The sequence below is a fragment of the Camelus bactrianus genome, chromosome 10 (genome assembly GCF_048773025.1).
Source record: "Camelus bactrianus isolate YW-2024 breed Bactrian camel chromosome 10, ASM4877302v1, whole genome shotgun sequence".
In the NCBI taxonomy this organism is placed as follows: domain Eukaryota; kingdom Metazoa; phylum Chordata; class Mammalia; order Artiodactyla; family Camelidae; genus Camelus; species Camelus bactrianus.
Genome location: NC_133548.1, coordinates 44,502,883 through 44,520,444, shown reverse-complemented (window position 1 = coordinate 44,520,444; position 17,562 = coordinate 44,502,883). Strand labels below are relative to the sequence as shown.

The 17,562-nt window shown below is 51.9% G+C and overlaps 1 protein-coding gene across 1 annotated transcript in view; it reads right to left on the bottom strand.

Moving 5' to 3' along the window:
• DCHS1 (dachsous cadherin-related 1) overlaps positions 1-17,562 on the bottom strand; it is a 33,633-nt gene that overhangs the window by 15,573 nt on the left and 498 nt on the right. The window contains exon 2 of the mRNA XM_074372474.1: positions 2,532-4,442. Coding sequence (XP_074228575.1) covers positions 2,532-4,322 — 1,791 coding nt within the window. The 5' untranslated portion in view covers positions 4,323-4,442. The remainder of the gene's footprint in view (positions 1-2,531; positions 4,443-17,562) is intronic.

Genomic DNA, 17,562 nt, shown 5'->3' with positions numbered 1-17,562 from the left:
CACTGACTACCAAAAGCACCGTTTAAAAAAACAAGTATGATTATACTATTCTACTCAAAAATCGTCAATGTTCCCTAAAGTAAAGCTCTTTAGCTTGGCTTGACTCCTCACTGTTGGGCCTCCTGCGGTCTCACTGCCCACTCTTCCATCTCACACCTTAAACTCCAGACATACTGAGCCACCTGCAGGCCCTTGACCAAGTCAGACCAATCAGGCTCTTCCACTTGTCTCGGCATGTCACCTCTGCCTGGGACCCTTCCCTTATCTAGTCCCCTTGTAAGCTCCTGCTCATCCTTAAAGTCTCAGCTCAACAGTCCTTCCCTTTGGGAACATTCATACTGCTATCTGTACCTCATGTATATACCCATATGGAAGTTTTCTTATCGCAGTAAAACTGTTCCTTTGCACATGAATCTGCCCTCTAGACTATAAATTCCATGTAGTAGGTGAGGGTTACTCATTCATTATTGTATTCTGTGTCCCTAATACAATGACTGGCTCATGGTAGATACTTGATAAATGCATACTGAATGAATCAAATTTTATGACTTCTTATAAAAGCTGTGAACACCCAGTGGTCATTCTACCCCTCCTGCTCTATGGTTACTACTAGTACAAACTCCAAGAAACCACCTGGAGAGATGCCCTCTTGCTTCCGGCACTAGTGAGGAGGGAAGAAGTTTGGAAGCCACAGCCCATTGGTCCTGGGCCAAGAGGAGGAGTGAGCACATGGGAGAGTGGGTGGGAGCTGGACAGTAGTAGGCAGATGGATACCCAGAGTCTGGCCAGATGGGAGACAGCCAGACCCAGGCACTGGCCTGAAAGTCTAGGCCAACAGGCAGCTCCAAGAAGATTGGTAGAATTTTGAGACATAATGACTTCAAGCATGAATCTCCTAAGAGGCCTCCTTGCCTCCCGCCTCCTCTCCTGCATCCATACTCCATGGTGCAGGCAAAGCACTCTTTCTAAAACACATATCAGATTTGTCTAGAGCCCCTCATCAGCTCCCTGTAATGTTTATGATAAAGTTGAAGCTTGTAATCTGGTCACTGTCTACTCTCTCGTCTCATCTCCTTGCAACTTTTTCTCATCAGCACAGTTGAGGCCAACCTGAGCAATGCAGTCCCATGAACACATCATGGTGTCCTGCAGCTCCTTCTGCAGGCCTGGAGTCCTTGTCCACATGCTGCACATCTTCCATTTGGAAAAGTCTCACTGATTCTGCAAAGGACCCCCCTCTGGGCTTCCATAGCACCTCATATGTCATCTGATGCATCACTGGATACTGGTGTGTCTCCTTGCCTATACTGGGATCTGCCTAGGAAAAAGACTCTCCTTTCTTTGTTCCCTGGGCCCAGCACAGTGCCAGGCTTAGAGTGGGTAAGTTCATTCTTGAATATATCACTTACCCACTGATCTATCTTTCATCATCAAAGCAAGTTAGCTTCCTGAAAAACCAATCTGTAGCAGGGAGGGAAGGATGAATAGGTAGAGCACAGAGAATTTTTAGGAGAGTGAAACTGTTCCATCGTTATGTATGTCCACTGTACATTTGTTTAAACCCATAGGATGTATAACACCGAAAGTGAACTCTGATGTCAACTATGGACTTTGGGTGATAATGATGTATCAATGTAGGTTCTTCAGTTGAAACAAATGTACCATTCTGTAGTGGGATGTTAATAATGCAGGAGGCTATGCATGAGTTGGGTGGGGGTATATGTAAAATCTGTACCTTCCACTCAATGTTACTAGGAATCTAAAACTGCTCCAAAACTACTGTCTTTAAAAAACCAAAACTAAAACAAAACAGTCTGGTCATGCCCTTTTCTGGCTCAGAGAGGTTCAGTGACTCCCCCTGCCTTCCCAGTAAAGTCCTAACTCCTCACATCTTGCTGTCCAAGGACTTCTGAAGTCTGGCCTTGGCCTGTCTTCCCAGTTGCATGCTCCCCCTCATCTCTTCCAGGCCTGACCTGCAGGCAGTCTGTGGCTCCCCCAGCCTGTCCAGGGCTCCTGCCTCTTCCTCTGAGAGGTCTCCCTGCTCTGAACATCGGGACCTCACATACTTCTTGTTATCTCTCATCCTCTTGCCTGAACCCAAGTGTCCCATCAAGGCTCAGCTCCAAGGGCAGGGGTGTAGGTGTCTTCCAGCACAGCCCAGCACTCGACTAGGCTTGGAGGACTTTGTAAATCCTGGCATCTCCCTTGGGGAACAGGAGCCACGTGGGTGTACAGAATCTCCATCTCTGCCCTACAGAACAGCGTTAAGACTTTAGTCTCTCACTTCTAACACCACAATACACTTTTTTCCTAGATCCAGTCTTAATTCCCTCAGCTGTCAAGACTATCTGGCCCATTCTTCATGCTTTGGAGACTTTGCACAGACTTTGGAGCTCACAGGATAGGACCAAACCCTCTGGCATAAGTCACCAAAAACCTTGTAAGGCTGGCTTCCTGCTTTGAGGTCCCCTGTGACCCTCTGATCCACCCTTGCCCACAGCAGCATCCTGCTGTGTGCGGGGCTTACCTACCTGCAGAAAGCAGGTTCCGGGCTGGGTGCCCTCAGGCAGTGAGGCATTGTAGAAAGTTCTCTGGAACTGTGGCTCATTATCATTCACGTCTTGCAAGGCCACACTCACTGTGGTGGAGGAAGAGAGAGGGGGCAGGCCCCCATCCGTGGCTACCACAATCAGCTGTAGCTGAGGTTCCAACTCATAGTCCAGCGAGGCAGCTGTGGTGATGATGCCTGAGGTGGGGTCGATGGAGAACCAGCGGGTATGGGCGCCTGGAGCCAGGCTATAGGTGACCTGACCGTTGGTCCCCTGGTCAGGATCCCGTGCCATCACCCGCACCACGAAGCTGCCAGGCAGTGCAACCTCAGGCAGGGGTTCTGGTCGGTAGAGCTGGCGGTCAAAGGCAGGCACGTTGTCGTTGACATCAGTGACGTGCAGCACGAAGGTGGCCTCGGCTCGCAGTGGGGGTGAGCCGGAGTCGGTGGCGGTAACTCGCAAGTTATAGGCATCCCGTTCCTCCCGATCCAGCTGCCGAGCCACACACACCAGGTAGATGACACTGTCCTGGGTGCTGAGCGCAAAGTGGCCCTCTCCACCCTCCAGGGACACGTTGACATGGGCAAAGTCACCATCATCTGGGTCTGACACAGAGATTCGAGCAACAAGCTGGCCAGGTGGGGCAGCTTCAGACACTCGTGGGGAGCCATCTGCACTCAGGAAGATGACAGTCATGGAGGGCTGATTGTCATTGGCGTCTCGCACGTGCACAGTCACAAAGGCTGAGCCCAGCTCAGGGTGAGCCCCTCCATCCCGCGCTTGCACCACCAGTTCATGGACCCGCCTTTGCTCAAAGTCCAGTGGCCGTTCCAGCCGCAGCAGCCCCGTGTGTGCATCGATGGAGAAGGGTCCGTCACCCTCGCTCTGCCTCCGGTTGATTTCATAAGTTACAGCCCCGTTGGCACCAGCGTCGGCATCAGAGGCATACACTTGCAAGACAGGACTGCCGGGGGCCAGGCTCTCAGACACTACAGCGTGGTAGCGGCTCTGATTGAAAGCTGGAGCGTGGTCGTTGATGTCCAGCAGTGTCACGTCCAGCAGGGTCTGGGCCCTTCGAGGGGGTGAACCACCGTCGTAAGCCTCTAGTTGCAGCATGTAGTGTGAGCGGTTCTCTCGGTCCAGCTCCCCGGTAACTACCAGCTCAGGCACTGGGGCCCCATCCGGACCCGGGCGTGTCTCCAGCCGGAAGGTCTCTCCGGCCCCATCACCAGACAGCGCGTAGCCCTGGGTTCCAAGGTGGCCAGCGTCTGCATCACGAGCAGGATCCAGCGGATAGCGGGTGCCAAGGGCTGTATGCTCAGGTATCTGCAGGACAGCCCGAGCCTGTGGGAAGGCTGGAGCATGGTCATTGATGTCAGCCACTCGCACGGTAACTTCCACGGTGGCGCCATCAGGAGTGACTGCGGTGAAGCGGTAGCGATCCCGCCGCTCTCGGTCCAGGACTCGGGCTGTACGGACCACCCCACTGTGTTCGTCGATGGCCAGGTCTGTGCCTACGCCGCTGCCCTCCTGGGCGGAAATGAAGTACATGGGAGGTGCGGCCGTGCCTGCTGGAAGCCCTGCACTGATGTCCCCGATCAGTGTGCCCGCTGGCTGCTCCTCATCAATCTGCAGGTCCAAGCTCCCGGCCTGAGCCCAGGCTCCCGGCACCCCGGCCCCCAGTAGCAGCAGCAGCAGCAACGACAGCAGGGGGAGGGGCCTGGGGCTCCGCAGGCCCGGGCAGGAAGGTGCAATGCCTTGCACCTTCTGCATGGCAGGGGCAGTCCAGCTGAGGCTTGGGCTCCAGCTCCAGGCCAGGTTCCGGGCCCAGCTTGATCTCAGGCTTTGGATCAGGTCCCACTTGGACCCTGGCTCCAGCTCAGGCTCCTTGACCTGGAATAAAAGCAGAAGGAGAAAGGTCATGATGGAGGAGGAATCAACGGTTCAAAGAGGCTGGGATGTAGGTCACACCAGGACTTAAGCACCCCCAGCAGGGCCCTTGTGCGGCCTCACATTGCATGGTGCCCAGGAAGCTCCTCAGGGCCCACTCCCGTCTCCCTGGCAGGTCCCATCCCACCCTGACACCTCCGAGCCCGCCCATAGATTGTTTTGTTTCTGTTGTTGAGGTCTGAATGCCCTCGGGCTCCCTTCTACCTCTAGACTTAAACATATGGCCAATCCTTTCTCATTTTTCTTCTCATCCAGGACCAATACATACCTCAATAACCCTGTGCTTGGCAACCTCACCTGAAACTCAACCTTTTCCTCTGCTGGACCCTTCTTTCAACATTTAAATATGCTGAAGGCACTCTTATTTTATGTATATATATATATATATATATATATGGAGGGGGGGGAAGAGAGAGAGAGAACAATTCTAGAACTGGACTAGCAATTGCCAGTGTGATAAGGGCTGTGAGGAGTGCAGAGTGCTATAAGAGGGGCTTGCTATGGTCAGGGAGCTTCTCTGAGGAGGTGACATTCAAGTCAGGATCCATGTAGGTGTTAGCTAGACAACAGTGGGCAGAGAAAGGGGTACAGAAATGAAGAACACTCGAAAGAGCGAACAGAATGTGGGAAAGGCTTAGAGTCTGCAGTCCAGAAAGGGCTGAGGGTGTTTGGGGGTGGGTAGGTGACAACGTATGTGAGGTGTAGAGTGCTGGGGGCAGAGGGTATGAAATGGGGCTGGGACTCATAGGCCATATCCATGATTTTGACTTTATGCTGAGGGCAAATGGAAGGCACGAAAGCATTTTAAGAGTGGGTGCCACGGTATGACTCACATCTTGTGACGACCACGATCGCGGCCCTTTGGTAAATGAGGATCATGCAGATGGGCCAGTTATCTTAGGACAGCCCTTACAACACACCTGGGGGAGTCTGGGCAATGGTGTGGCTTTGACAGTGACGTGGAATGTTAGCAATGGAAACTGGGAGAAGTGGACAGTTCTGCGGGAGTTTCACAGGTAGAACAGGCAGGGCTTGATGACAGCTTGAAGGCAGCAGATGAGGGAGTGGCAGGAGTCAAGGGTGATGGGCAAATTTCTGTCCTGAACCATCAGCTGGACAAAGGCATCCTTAACTGGTCAGAGAGAGGGAGAAAGAAATCCAGGGAAGGACAGTGCCTCTGAGGCTAAGGGGCTTCAAATGCTGCTGCAAGAAGGAAGAGGCATAAAGCCCCATGAAGGCCTTCAGTGACTGAGTGAGAGCAGAAACAGGGGAGACATTGCCTTCTCTGAAAGGCTGGTGCACTTCCCCCAATTTCTCGCTTCTCACACCCTCCTCCATCTACGCAGTGAAGCTTCCACTGCTCTCTTGACATTCCAATCATCGCTATACTCCAAATCTAATAGACACTCTTCTATCTTCTTACTGGATCATTCTGGAACACTAAATCACTGATCACTAGCTTCTTGAAGCCCACCCCTCCTGGCTTCACATGGTGACACTGCACCTCTTGCTTCCATTGTATTTCTCTGTCCACTCCTTGGTCTTCTGAGCAAGTTCTTCCTCTGCCCTTAGAAACTGGTGCTCTTCAGGACTCAGTCCTGGGCTGCATTGTTTCCCACTTTCCACACTGCCTGGTGATCTTATCCATCCCCATGCCTTCAATTCAAATGTATTAATCATTTTATGTACCGTCTATTTGCTAATGACTTTGCAATCTCCATCTCCAGCTTTGCAGAGCGCTGGAGACACATGTCCACCCATACACTGGACTTCCTAAAATGTAAACCCAACCTTCACCTCAAGCTGATTTTCTTCCTCCATTCCCTTTCCTGCGAACAGCACCACCACTCAGAAGCTCTCCTGACTTATTTGCTTTTCTTCAGTCCTGATTTCCAGTAAGTCTTCAAAACCTGACCATCTCAACAAGACATGTCTCATGTCTGCCCTGTCTTCTGTTTTCCCACTGCTGCTGTCCCAGTCCAAGCACTGTCAGCTTTCCTTTCCATTCCTGCCACAGTCCTTTACTGGCTTCTGTGCCTCTTGGCTTGGACCCTCTGATCCACATCCACCTGACCAGAGCTATCCTCACAACTCTCACCAAACCGCTCCTGACGAAAGGCTTGCACTCATTCACCATTACTGATGCTGGAAACTGCAGCCCGCTATGGACAAAAATGCACAGATGTGCATACACCCAAACTGTGTCTGCAGGTTCAAGGGGTACGTGGACTCTAGGTGTAGAACTTCTGGCCACAAGACAAAGTCCAACCTCCTTAATAAATATCTTCCTGACCCGAGCCCTGCTAACCTCTTCACTTCCCCCACCACACCCTGCATTCCAATTCTAAACCTATCACCTTGCTCCCTCCTGACTCCTTGCCTTGTATGCACTATTCTCTCATCCTGGGACATCCTCCACAAGTCTTGTCCAAGTGGCCATCTCCTACTCAAACTTCAAGATCCAGTTCAAATGTCCCATCTTCTGTGGAATCTTCTGTAACATCTCCCTCACCTCCCTGCAGAGCCTACTGTACCCTCTACTGGCCTCTCTGCTTTTAATGCACACTGACAACAAGCTGCAAGGCAGCCGTGATCTGGTCACGTGTCTGCCCATCTCTCCCCTCCCTCCACCCTGAACTGGAGGCTCTTTGAGGACAGAAGTTTAGTTAGTCTGATTCTCCAGCATTTGGTAGAGGTATCGCCTGCGCTGGCAATCACGCTGAATGAGTGGTCAGAGTCTCATGACTGCACACCACCCCCCTCACATACTGACACAGGGAGAAACGTCCCCGGACCCGCCAACTCAGATGATGTGCACAAACACATGTGAGCCCGTGCCCCTGCGGCACCACAGTCAGGAGTGTAGCTGTAGAAGTGGCTACAGAGGTGTGTCCTTGGGGCTTTCTAGATTTGCTCTGCTCCAGGACCTCCTGCCCTCCAAAGGGATGAGTTTCTGTCCCTCCATCTCTCCCATCTGTGCAAGGCAATGGAAAGAGCTGGGACTTTGGAGTTTGAGCTGCGTTTGAGTCCAGCCTGAGTGTTATTCTCCTAATCTATATAATGGCTATGGTAATGTCTACCTTGTGGGGTTCTGTGAGAATTACAAGCAATGGAAACAAGGAGCCCAGACCTGGGCAGTTGATAGATGCTCTCTCCTTGGCTCCCAACACCATCCCTGATGGGTCTCCCCATCCTGGCTGCAGAGTTCTAGGGTTCCATGTGTGCACAAAGAGCCCTCTCCCCAGGGATCCAGTCTGAGAAGGCTGTGGAGCTGCCACATGGAGTAACAGGTCAGGGGAATTCAAACAAGAAGGGAGTGAACATAGGCCTGACTCAGAGGGGAGAGGCTGAGTGTACAGGGATGGGACAATGGCCCAGGTCAGGGATATAGGCCTAGAAACTGGTTGAGGGGTCAAGGGTGAAGAGCTGGCCCTATTCATTTAATCAGTCCAGGAGAGAAAGCAGAGTAGGGAGGGAAGATAGTGGACAGTGAGGTCCATGTACTCACTACCTTCTGTATTAGATTTCTCCATCCCCCACTCAAGACAGAAAGTCAGCTGTTTGAGGGCTGGGACAGTATCTTGTTCACCTTTGTGTGTAGCACAGAGCATGGCACACGATCGATGCTTTTTCCGAATGAAAGGGTGTGGGAATGGTAGGAGAACAAACTCAGATGAATGGTCAGCCTTGAAGAGGAGGGATTTAGGCCCAGGCAGATGCCCCTTCTCCCAACCTGTGTAGACCCTGGTGCCCAATCTAGTTCTTGTCCAATGCAAACTCCCCCAATACACTCTCACAGTGGATACACAAAGGTGCATACTCACGAAGTCACAGACCCACACACAGCCAGATGCACAGACTCACATGCAGCCAGGCTCACACGGACAGAGGCTACTCCTCACAGGTACAGAGAAGCATGCTATCATTCACAGAGATGGGCATGTTCATTCACCTGGAACCCCACCCCCTCCACGCAGGCACACATAGACACACGCAGGCATGCTTTTGTCCACACAGACACATACACCAGAAAGCCACTTTCTCCCGGGCCCACACAGACAGGCACACTTACAGATACCGACACACCCCCGACAACACATATACACGTGTATACTCACACACACCCAGACAGACCGCTTCCACCCCTGCACAGATGCACACAGGCTCGCAGACGCCCCCACACGCAGGCACACTCTCACACACGCTGCTGGGGCACTCGTGGTCAGCTCTGCGGCTGCAGCTGTGACCTCGAGGTCCCTCGGGCCTGTCTGGACTGTGCCTCATCACTTCCTGCTCCAGAGCCTCCAGTTCCAAACTCAAACTCCAGACTCTCTCCCGAGACCGTCTCATCCTCTCTCCAACTCTCTTCTCAGCACCGTCTCCCTATCTGTCCCGTGTTTCTCACTGCCTCTTCCTGGAGACTTGCTCCTCCTCCCTGTTCCCGACTCCAGGTCTGTCCCACCCCTCCCCCGAGATCTGGCCTAAACCATCCATCTTGTGTCTTTCTCCAGTCTGTACTGCCTCCTGCCCAGATCTTGCTTCTCCCCCTAGATTGGTCACATCTCCTCTCCCACCCAGTTCTGCTGTGCTACATGCCCTCACCCTGTTCCAGTCCTGTTACTCTGTCCTCTGGCTCTATCCTGCTCTCCCCTTCTCGCCCCACATCTGGGCCTCTGGAACCACAGCTGGTTCTCATTAGGAGGGGGAGGGGCGAGACCATTCATTGGGGCCTGCAATGTGATGTCAACTGCCCCCACCCGCTGCCTGTGTGTCTATAGGACCTGGGAGCAGGGGGAACATGGGAGAGGAAAGAGGTGGGCTGTTGGGGAGTAGTCAGGGGACCACAAGGGAAGGGGGTGCTCCAGGAAGAAGTAGAGGAGTGGCCCGAGGTACAGAGGGGAAGCAGGCTGGGGGAGCTGGCACCTTGCAGGCCTCCTCCCTCAACTTCCTGTCCCAGGGCCAGGAGGGGCAGGGACCAGAAAGACAACAGGGTGAGGAGGGGGCTGCAAAAGGCAGATTGGCACAGAATTGGAGGAAGAAGAGGGTAGCCTTCGTGAGCAAAGGGAGGCAGAGATACAGGGCCGGGCATAAAGGAGAGAGGAAGAGAGAGAGTTCTTGTGGGGGGATGACTGGGAGCAAGACTGAGGGAGAGTGTCTGTCAGGCAAAGGGAAGAGTGAGTGGAGCTCATACAGACACGGGAGGTAAGTTAGAGGCAGGAAGAGCTAGGCTGGAGAGTTGAGGGGGACAGTGTAAATAAAGGTGGGAGCCAGAGCTGGGGGGCTGGGGGAGTGGAGGGGAAAGAGGAGAGGAGGTGTGAGGAAGGGAGGAGGGAGAAGGCCGACAAGCTGGCTTCCTTGGATGTCCCTGGGGCGAGCCCATGGACGGGTCGTCAGAGCAGTGCCCAGGGCCTGGCTCTCTCCCTCCTGAGGCACCTCAGGAAGAGGCTGAGGACAGATGTGAGCAGAGAAGGCAGAGAGAGTCTCTTTTCTCAGCTTTCAATGTGCTGGCAATTCACAAATGGTATCTTATTTAATCACTGTAAGAACCACGTGAGAAAGGCATCCCACCTTTCACTGAGGAAACGGGGCCCAGGGTGAAATGACTGTCCTGAAGTAACACAGCCCTGATCTGATCCCAGGACTGTGCACTCCATGCTGCTTGAGATTCAGGGAGAAGGGAAAGATGGAGAGAGGAAGAAATTACCGGGGAGCTGAGGGGAGAGTCCTAGAAAGACAATGGAGGCCTGGAGAAGAGAGGGAGGAGGTAGACCAGCGGTGAGGTGCCTCTAACACCCAGGTCAGTAGCAGCAGGACTGAGACAGAGAAGAAAGACGTGAAGAGGTGAGATTGGCAAGACTTGGCCACTGACCCTTTGGGAAGGGTGAGGGAATGGAAGGGCTCTAGACCGACTCCCAGGGTTACTAAAGTGGTGGCTTTAGGATACCACAGAGCAGAAGCCATTTGGGGGGGGCCTGTTGGGGTCTGTCCATGGAGATGTCCCAGACAAAGTTGGATTTGCAGATCTGGAGCTTAGGAGAGAGGTCTGGGTTGGAGATATGGATTTGGACCAATCAAGGGGTAACTCAGAGCCATGGGTGTGGAGACCCATCAGGTAGAATGTGTAGAGTGAAAAGAGAATCTAGGACAGAACGTGGGGGAAAGTCACAGTTAAGAGGCAATCTGAGGAGAGTTTGGCTCTTCTTGAAGGAAAAAGAGAAGGAGGCACTATCTCAGAGGTTAAAGGAGGGAGCATTTCAGTAAGGAGGGAGGGATTGATAGTGTCAATGCTGCTGAGGGGTCAAGTACGATGAGAGCTGGGAAGTGGCCACTGATTTTTTTTTTTTTTGTCTTTTTGTCATTGATTCTGGCAGTAAGGGGGTCACTAGTGATCTTGGGGAGAATTGTTTCAGGAGAGTCCAAAGGGAGCATGCCTCCTGCAATGGGAAATGATAGAGAATGAATTAACTAACAACTAGCCATAGACCAGACGTTGGTGTAGATTCATTCATCAACACATGCTTATTTAACTCCTAGGAAAGGGAGGCACTATACCAGGGGGAGGCAGGACAGGACAGTGGAGAAGACATGGACTCTGGGGCCAAACCAACTCGGTTTTTGCCCAGAGTCACACTTGTTAGCTGTGTAACCTTGGGCAAGCCACTTAAATTCTCAGTGCTTCCATTTCCTCATCTATAAAATAGGGACAATAATAATACTACACTGTGTCAGAACAGTGTCTGGCACACAGTAAGCATTTTATAAGTGTGCAAGCATGAGCAGTTATTACAGTGGTTAAGAAGATGGGCTCTGTTGTCTGACAGACTCGAGTTCTCTGCCACTTAGTGTAATTCTGGGAAAACTGTTTAATCTTTCTAGGCCTGAGTTCCCTCTTCTGTAAAATGGGGAATAAAGTGTCTACTTTACATGGCTGATATGAGAGCTAAGTGAAAGAATGCTACAAAAAACTTAGCAGGGTGGCTGGTACGCAGTAAGTGCTCAATAAATGTCAGCTGCCAGACACTCACAGTAACTCTGGGGTACAGATGAGGAGACTGAGGCTCAGAGTGAGTAGCAGAGAGACATCTGGAACACAGCTCTAATGGACTCCAAAGCTAGTGCCTTCTGTTCCAAACTATTGCGTCTCTGCTGGAGGGCTTGGAGTGGCCTGATAAGGGGTCACATAAGCGGCCAGGCAAGAGATTGGGGAAGGAGACTGAGCAGAGCTCTAAGCAGGAGAGTAACTCCAGCAGTGTGCACAAGGTGGGTTAGAGGAGGAGATGATCGGTGATGAGGCAGTTACCAGTCCACATATAGGGTAGGGTAAGCCCAGGGTCATGTGCTGAGAGAGGGAAAGTGACCAGAGGATGCTTGAAGGTCTCCAGGAGACAAAGAAAGAAGGAGGAGAGATGGGCCCATGGTGTGTATAAAATGATTCATTAATAGATTTACTCAATAAGTATCTATTGAAGACCTACCACGTGCCAAACACCACACTAGGCAGTGGAGACACAGCAGTGACCTGGACAGATCGAGTCCCTGCCTTCATGGTGTTCACAGGTAGGGAGGCCTGGGCAGGGATGGGCAGCGCAGGGAGAGGGAGCGAGGGGTGGTGGGACGAGCAGCAAGGCTTGATCTTAGGAACTGACTCTGACAAGTGGAGTCCGGGCTGCAGAGAAGGCCAGTCAGGCTGCAGCTAGCAGAGAAGCTGGAGATGCAGAGGGAAGAATGAGTCTGGGGAAATGGGAAGTTGAGGAGGAGAGAGTAGTAGAGGGGCTGAGATCTTGGAAGTCAAGTTAAGAGTTGAGCGCTTAATAGTTGTTTTCTTTCAAAATCCTCAAAACAACTCTCCACTGTTACCTGCACTTTCACCTGAGGAAAGGGAATCTCAGAGACGCTAAGGTCTCCCAGGTGGTCAACGGCGTGGCTGGAGGGTCTGGGGTGTAGCTCCCCCTTCCTTTCCTCCCTTTCCTCCTTCCTCACCAGGCATATGGGTGTTCTAGGCTCTGAGAGGAAACCTCTCCTCCCACTGAGTAGCGTAGAAAGAGAAACACGAGTGACAGGGCACGGTAGTGTGCTAAGTGAACACAGAGGACCCTGACTCAGGCCTGGGGGTTCCAGGTGGAGCGTTCTCACCGGGGAACACAGGAACTGAGAAGCTCCTCCTAGGTGACAGAGGCTGAAAGTGCCTGGCAGTCAGAGGGTTACCCGGAAACACGGAGCCTGGAGCTGAAGGAAGGGGCAGGCAGCAGGAAACCAGGAAAAAGATGGGATCCAACAGTATGAACCCCTGGGAGGGGCTTCTGCTTGCAGGCAGCAGAGAGTCCAGTCCTGCTTCTGTTACCGCCGATAGGCAGAAGGCAGAGGAAGAGGGCACAAGTGAACGGGACCCTGACATGGCAAGGGGCCTGGGCGCCAGGAGCTGGTGGGCAGAGTGGTGTACGTGAGGGGGTGTTAGCGGAAGGAGCAGCCTATGGCACCTCCAGAGAAGGGGGCCTGGTGGAGTAGAGCAGGTGGCAAGGACCGTAGTCCTGTGGCCTGATGGCATGTCACAGCTTCCTCGTCTTCCACTTCCTCCAAGAGCCCAAATAGGCACATGGCCCAGTAGATGTGGATCTGCAAATTTCTGGTGCTCATTAAATATTTGTTAACGGAATGAAAGAGAAATAAAGTACAGAGAAGGGAAAGGAAGAGGATTCAGGAAAAGAGAAGCCCAGGTGAGAGGGAGAGAAGAGGAGAGAGCGTTGGGTGAGGAAGGATAACTTGTGAGAGGGGAGTGGAAATGTCTCCAGTGGGGTAAGTGGGCAGGGGTGGAAATGCCTCAATTGTATGTGCAGCTGACACCACGTATCAGTCTTCTGAAGAGTGAATGAGGGTAAGGGAGGCGCTGTGAGGTGCCTCATTCATTCATTCATCTGTTCCTCGCCAAGCGTCTGCAGAGGGGCCCAGGGGACATGAAGATGAATAATACGCAGCCCTGCCATTAAGGGGGTCCCAGCTCAGGCAGAGAGACAGAAAGGGAAGAGGCAATGACAACAGTGAGACAAGAGGATCCCAAGGTTGCCTCGTGGTCAGAGAGGCAGGGTTTGAAACTTGATCTAAGGATGGGAACGGGTTAGCCAGGAGAAGAATGGAATAAAGGGCTTTTCAGGCAGAAAGCAGTATGTGCAAAGGGCCAGAAGCGTGGAAGAATGCAGTGTCTCTGGGTAACTATAAGGAATTCAATATGGCTGGAACTTGCAATGTGAGGGAGCTACAGGAATGGGACAGGTGATGAGGCTGGGGAGCGTGGGGGGAAGTCAGATCATGACAGATCTCCTGAGCCTCCTTAAAGCAGAGATCTCGCCCAAGACAGTGGAAGGATAGCGAAGAATGCTGAGCAGGGAATGACATGGCTACATTTGCACTTTAGGGAGATCCTTCTTGCTGCAATGAGAAGACTGGATTGGAAGGCAAAAGAGTAGACGTCCAGGGAGACAAGTTAGGAGGCTCTTGCAGCAACTCATGAGAAAAGACGGTGAGATGCAGGCAGTAGCTGAGGCCATGAGAAAAGGGAATGGACTACCACAGACAGCTGGAAAGGAGGTAGATCCAACAATGGAGGTAACCCCAATGATTTTCTGGGTTAAGGACATGAGGGGAAAGGAGCAGCTATAGTTAATTTTTAGGTTTGAAGCTTGATAACTGAGTAGGGATCATGGTTTGAAGGAGGAAGGAATGATGAGTTCAGGTCTGGACATGTTAAGAGGCTTATGAGCTATATCAGATCAGGTAGGAAGTAAATATGCAGGTCTGGGGGTCAGAAGAGAGGTTTGGAAGAGAGATATTTGGGAGTCATCAAGCTTTATAGATGACAATTAAAGCCATGGAAATGAATGAGACAGATCACTCAGAGGGGTGTATACAGTGACACAATAAGAAGGTCCAAGCCAGAACCCTAACAAACAGTAACATTTAGGAGCCACCCAAAGGAGCCCTCAAAGCTGACTGAGAAGGAACAGCCAGGAGGAGCTCTGAGATGCACAGACCCCCTACTGTAATCACCTGTTTATTTGCCTGTCTCCCTCCCTGAGGGCAGGAACAGTGTCTCCTATCACAGTATTCCCATAACCTAGCAGTGTGGTTGGCACATGACAGAACTCATTATATGCTGACAGCATAATAAAATGATGGCTCAGAAGCCCTAAGACAAGAATGATTCAAAGAGAAAAAAACAGTCAACAATGTCAGACCCTGCCAAGAGGTCAAGCAGCTAAGGACTTCTGAAAAGAGCCCCTAAGTTTGGCAGGTAAGAGGTCACTTTCCGTTAGGGAGAGCAGTTACACTGGAGGGGGCAGGAGGAAACGGGAGGTGAGGCAGTGGGAACAGCTCTGTGCAGGAGACCCTTTCACAAAATGCAGCAGTGAAGCAAAATGAGAGAGCCACTTAGCTAGTCAGGTATTACAGGGTTAAGAGCGGAGAGACTGGAGGCTCTTCATGTGCTCAAGGGAGGGATGGGTATAGAGGGAGACATATGGATAGGACTTAGAGCGAGTGAGGTCCCCATGGAGGAAGGAGGGGATGGGATTTGGGGAAATTCAAACCGGACGGCCTCGATTTTCTGAGTGAATGAACAGACTAGGCTGCCTACCCATACTTCCTCCCTCTCCTTCAACCTCCACGTCCATTCTGTCAGACTGTCATTCTGACCCACTGCCTAAAGAATTTCTGGAACCATCTACTTCCTCCCTCTCTGACGCCTCTCCTCCAGTTTCAACCAGTGTTACCCACTCCTGGGTTCCTGCAACAGCCCAGGATCCCCTTTTTTTCAGACCCCTCCCTCCAGTCTCCACACTGCTGTCAGTGGGGTACTTCCTCATATCATAAGACAGCTTCAGGTGATTCGGTGACTTTCCGTTATTCCTGGGTTTCTCACATGACCTACAAGAACTGCACGACCTAACTAACCACCATTATCTCCCCAGACTGTGGCCTCCCTTCCCGTGCTGCTACTAGAGCCAGGCTCACTGGATTGCTTTTCCCCTCAGACATACAATGCTTTCTTGCATGTGGGTTCCCCACTGCTGCTCCCTTGCTGGAATATTCTCCACCCACTCCATCTCACCTCCACCTCTCCTTTGCTTGGCAGACTCCCACTTTATCTGTCAAGCTCCAGTTTAAATGCCACTTCCCTCTAAAGGCCTCTCCTGGCCTCTCTATGAGTGTTAGGTCTCCCTGCTAAGTGCTGCCATGTGACAGCACTCACCCCACAGCCTGTAAGCTCCATAAGGGCAAGGACCACACCCATTTTGTTCTCCCTTGTGCTGCCAGTACCTACCACTTGCCTGGCACAGATAGACAGGTGCTTAACAGGTGTTTGCTGAATGAATGAACCAATGGGCTAATTAATGGGCTGAAAACAATGAAGGATGTGCAAAGGTTAAGGGATGTGAAAAACTAGAAAACATTTCATCTATTTATTTATTTATGGAGGGCCCAGTTGAGGGTGTAATTTATAGAAGCATGAATTTATAGAAGCATCACTTGGTGTGGTTGAGGAATCATTCCAGCTAGGGTTGAGACTTTGTGGGCCGGTGGTCTCACGGACAACAGAACAAAGAGTGGCCAAGGAGTGACTGAAGTGATGGTCCTGGGCGTATAACCTGGAAGGAGAGCATAAAGCCAGAAAGGGGGCAGATTAGGAGAAAGTAAAGAGCTCAAGGGCAAGGGGTCATTATGAGGTGGAAGAGTCAGTGGAATAGGAGCTGGGGCCTGGTGGGGCATAGGAGGCTGTAGGCAGAGTGAAATGCAGGAGTTTAGAATTTTAGAGATGACCAGTCCTACAGAGTGGTCCTGGGAGGGAAGAAGTAGGTAACAGGAGTTAAAGAGCTCAGGAAACTGTGAGGCTATATGTGGAGGGACACTTAGAACCATGGCAGGATACAGGGTGAGGAGAAGACTGATCCAGGTCCCCAAGTTCTCAGGGAACCAGAGGGTAAGCCTGGGAGATCTGTGGGTGAGAAGAAGCCACGGTGTGAGCATCATAAGTTAATGGGAGTTTATTCAGCAGCTCATTCTGTGGTGCGTGCACGACACCTATGGGTCGTACAACCGGGTGTTGGTAAGGGTGACTGCAACATAGCCTCCTGTTAGTGTCAGATCTCTGAGACACCTGCTATGTACAGGCAGCTCTGGTGAATCGGTTGGCCATGACAGTATAACTAGTGAATGTGTACTGCTGGGGCAGTGTCTCCGGAAAGGTGCTGGCAGTAACGGTGTTTCCCATGGTATGTGTCAGCCTTGATAGTGATCCTGTGGGAATGAGTTGGCTGCACCATTTCCGCTGTGGGTGTGTGCTGTTTTGAGAGCACCTTCTGTAAATATGTGTTGGCTCTGACAGGGCTTCCTGGGGGTGTGTAATGGCTGTTAAGGCATCTCTTGTGGATGTGTGCTGCCTGGGACTGTGTCCCCAGTGAGTTGAGTAGGGCTATGACTGTGTCCCCTGTGGGTATTTGAGAAGTTGACATAAGCAACAATATTTTTCTGGCCTATGACCCTGTGGCTGTGGGCCCAGCCCACGCCACACTGAGTTCATTGTGCTTTTAGACCTCCCTTTCCCCACCCCCTCCACGTGGGACCAGGCCTGGTGACCTCCCTCCATCCCCTGCACAGGATGCTGATCTAGGCATCCTGGACACAATCTCAGAACACCAGTCTGGGTGACAGATCTCCAGTTTGGGCTTCGCCTGTCTCTCTTCTGTTTCTCTTTACTTCTCCCCCTTCAGTTTCTTTGTCTCTCTCAGTTTGTATCTGTCACACACCCATCCTCCACATTCTGACACATGGCTCCCATAGACGCGGGCAACACACACATACACACACACATACATACACACACACATACATACACACACACTCCCTCACAGGGACTGGCTCACCATGACATACACTCCTTCTGACCCATACACCCTCGGAGTGACACGCACGTACACACACGGCCAGACACTTACACAAGGACACACAACTTCCCAGAGACACGCACTGACTCACACTCAGCCGATGCGCTCGCACTCACACTCACACTCGG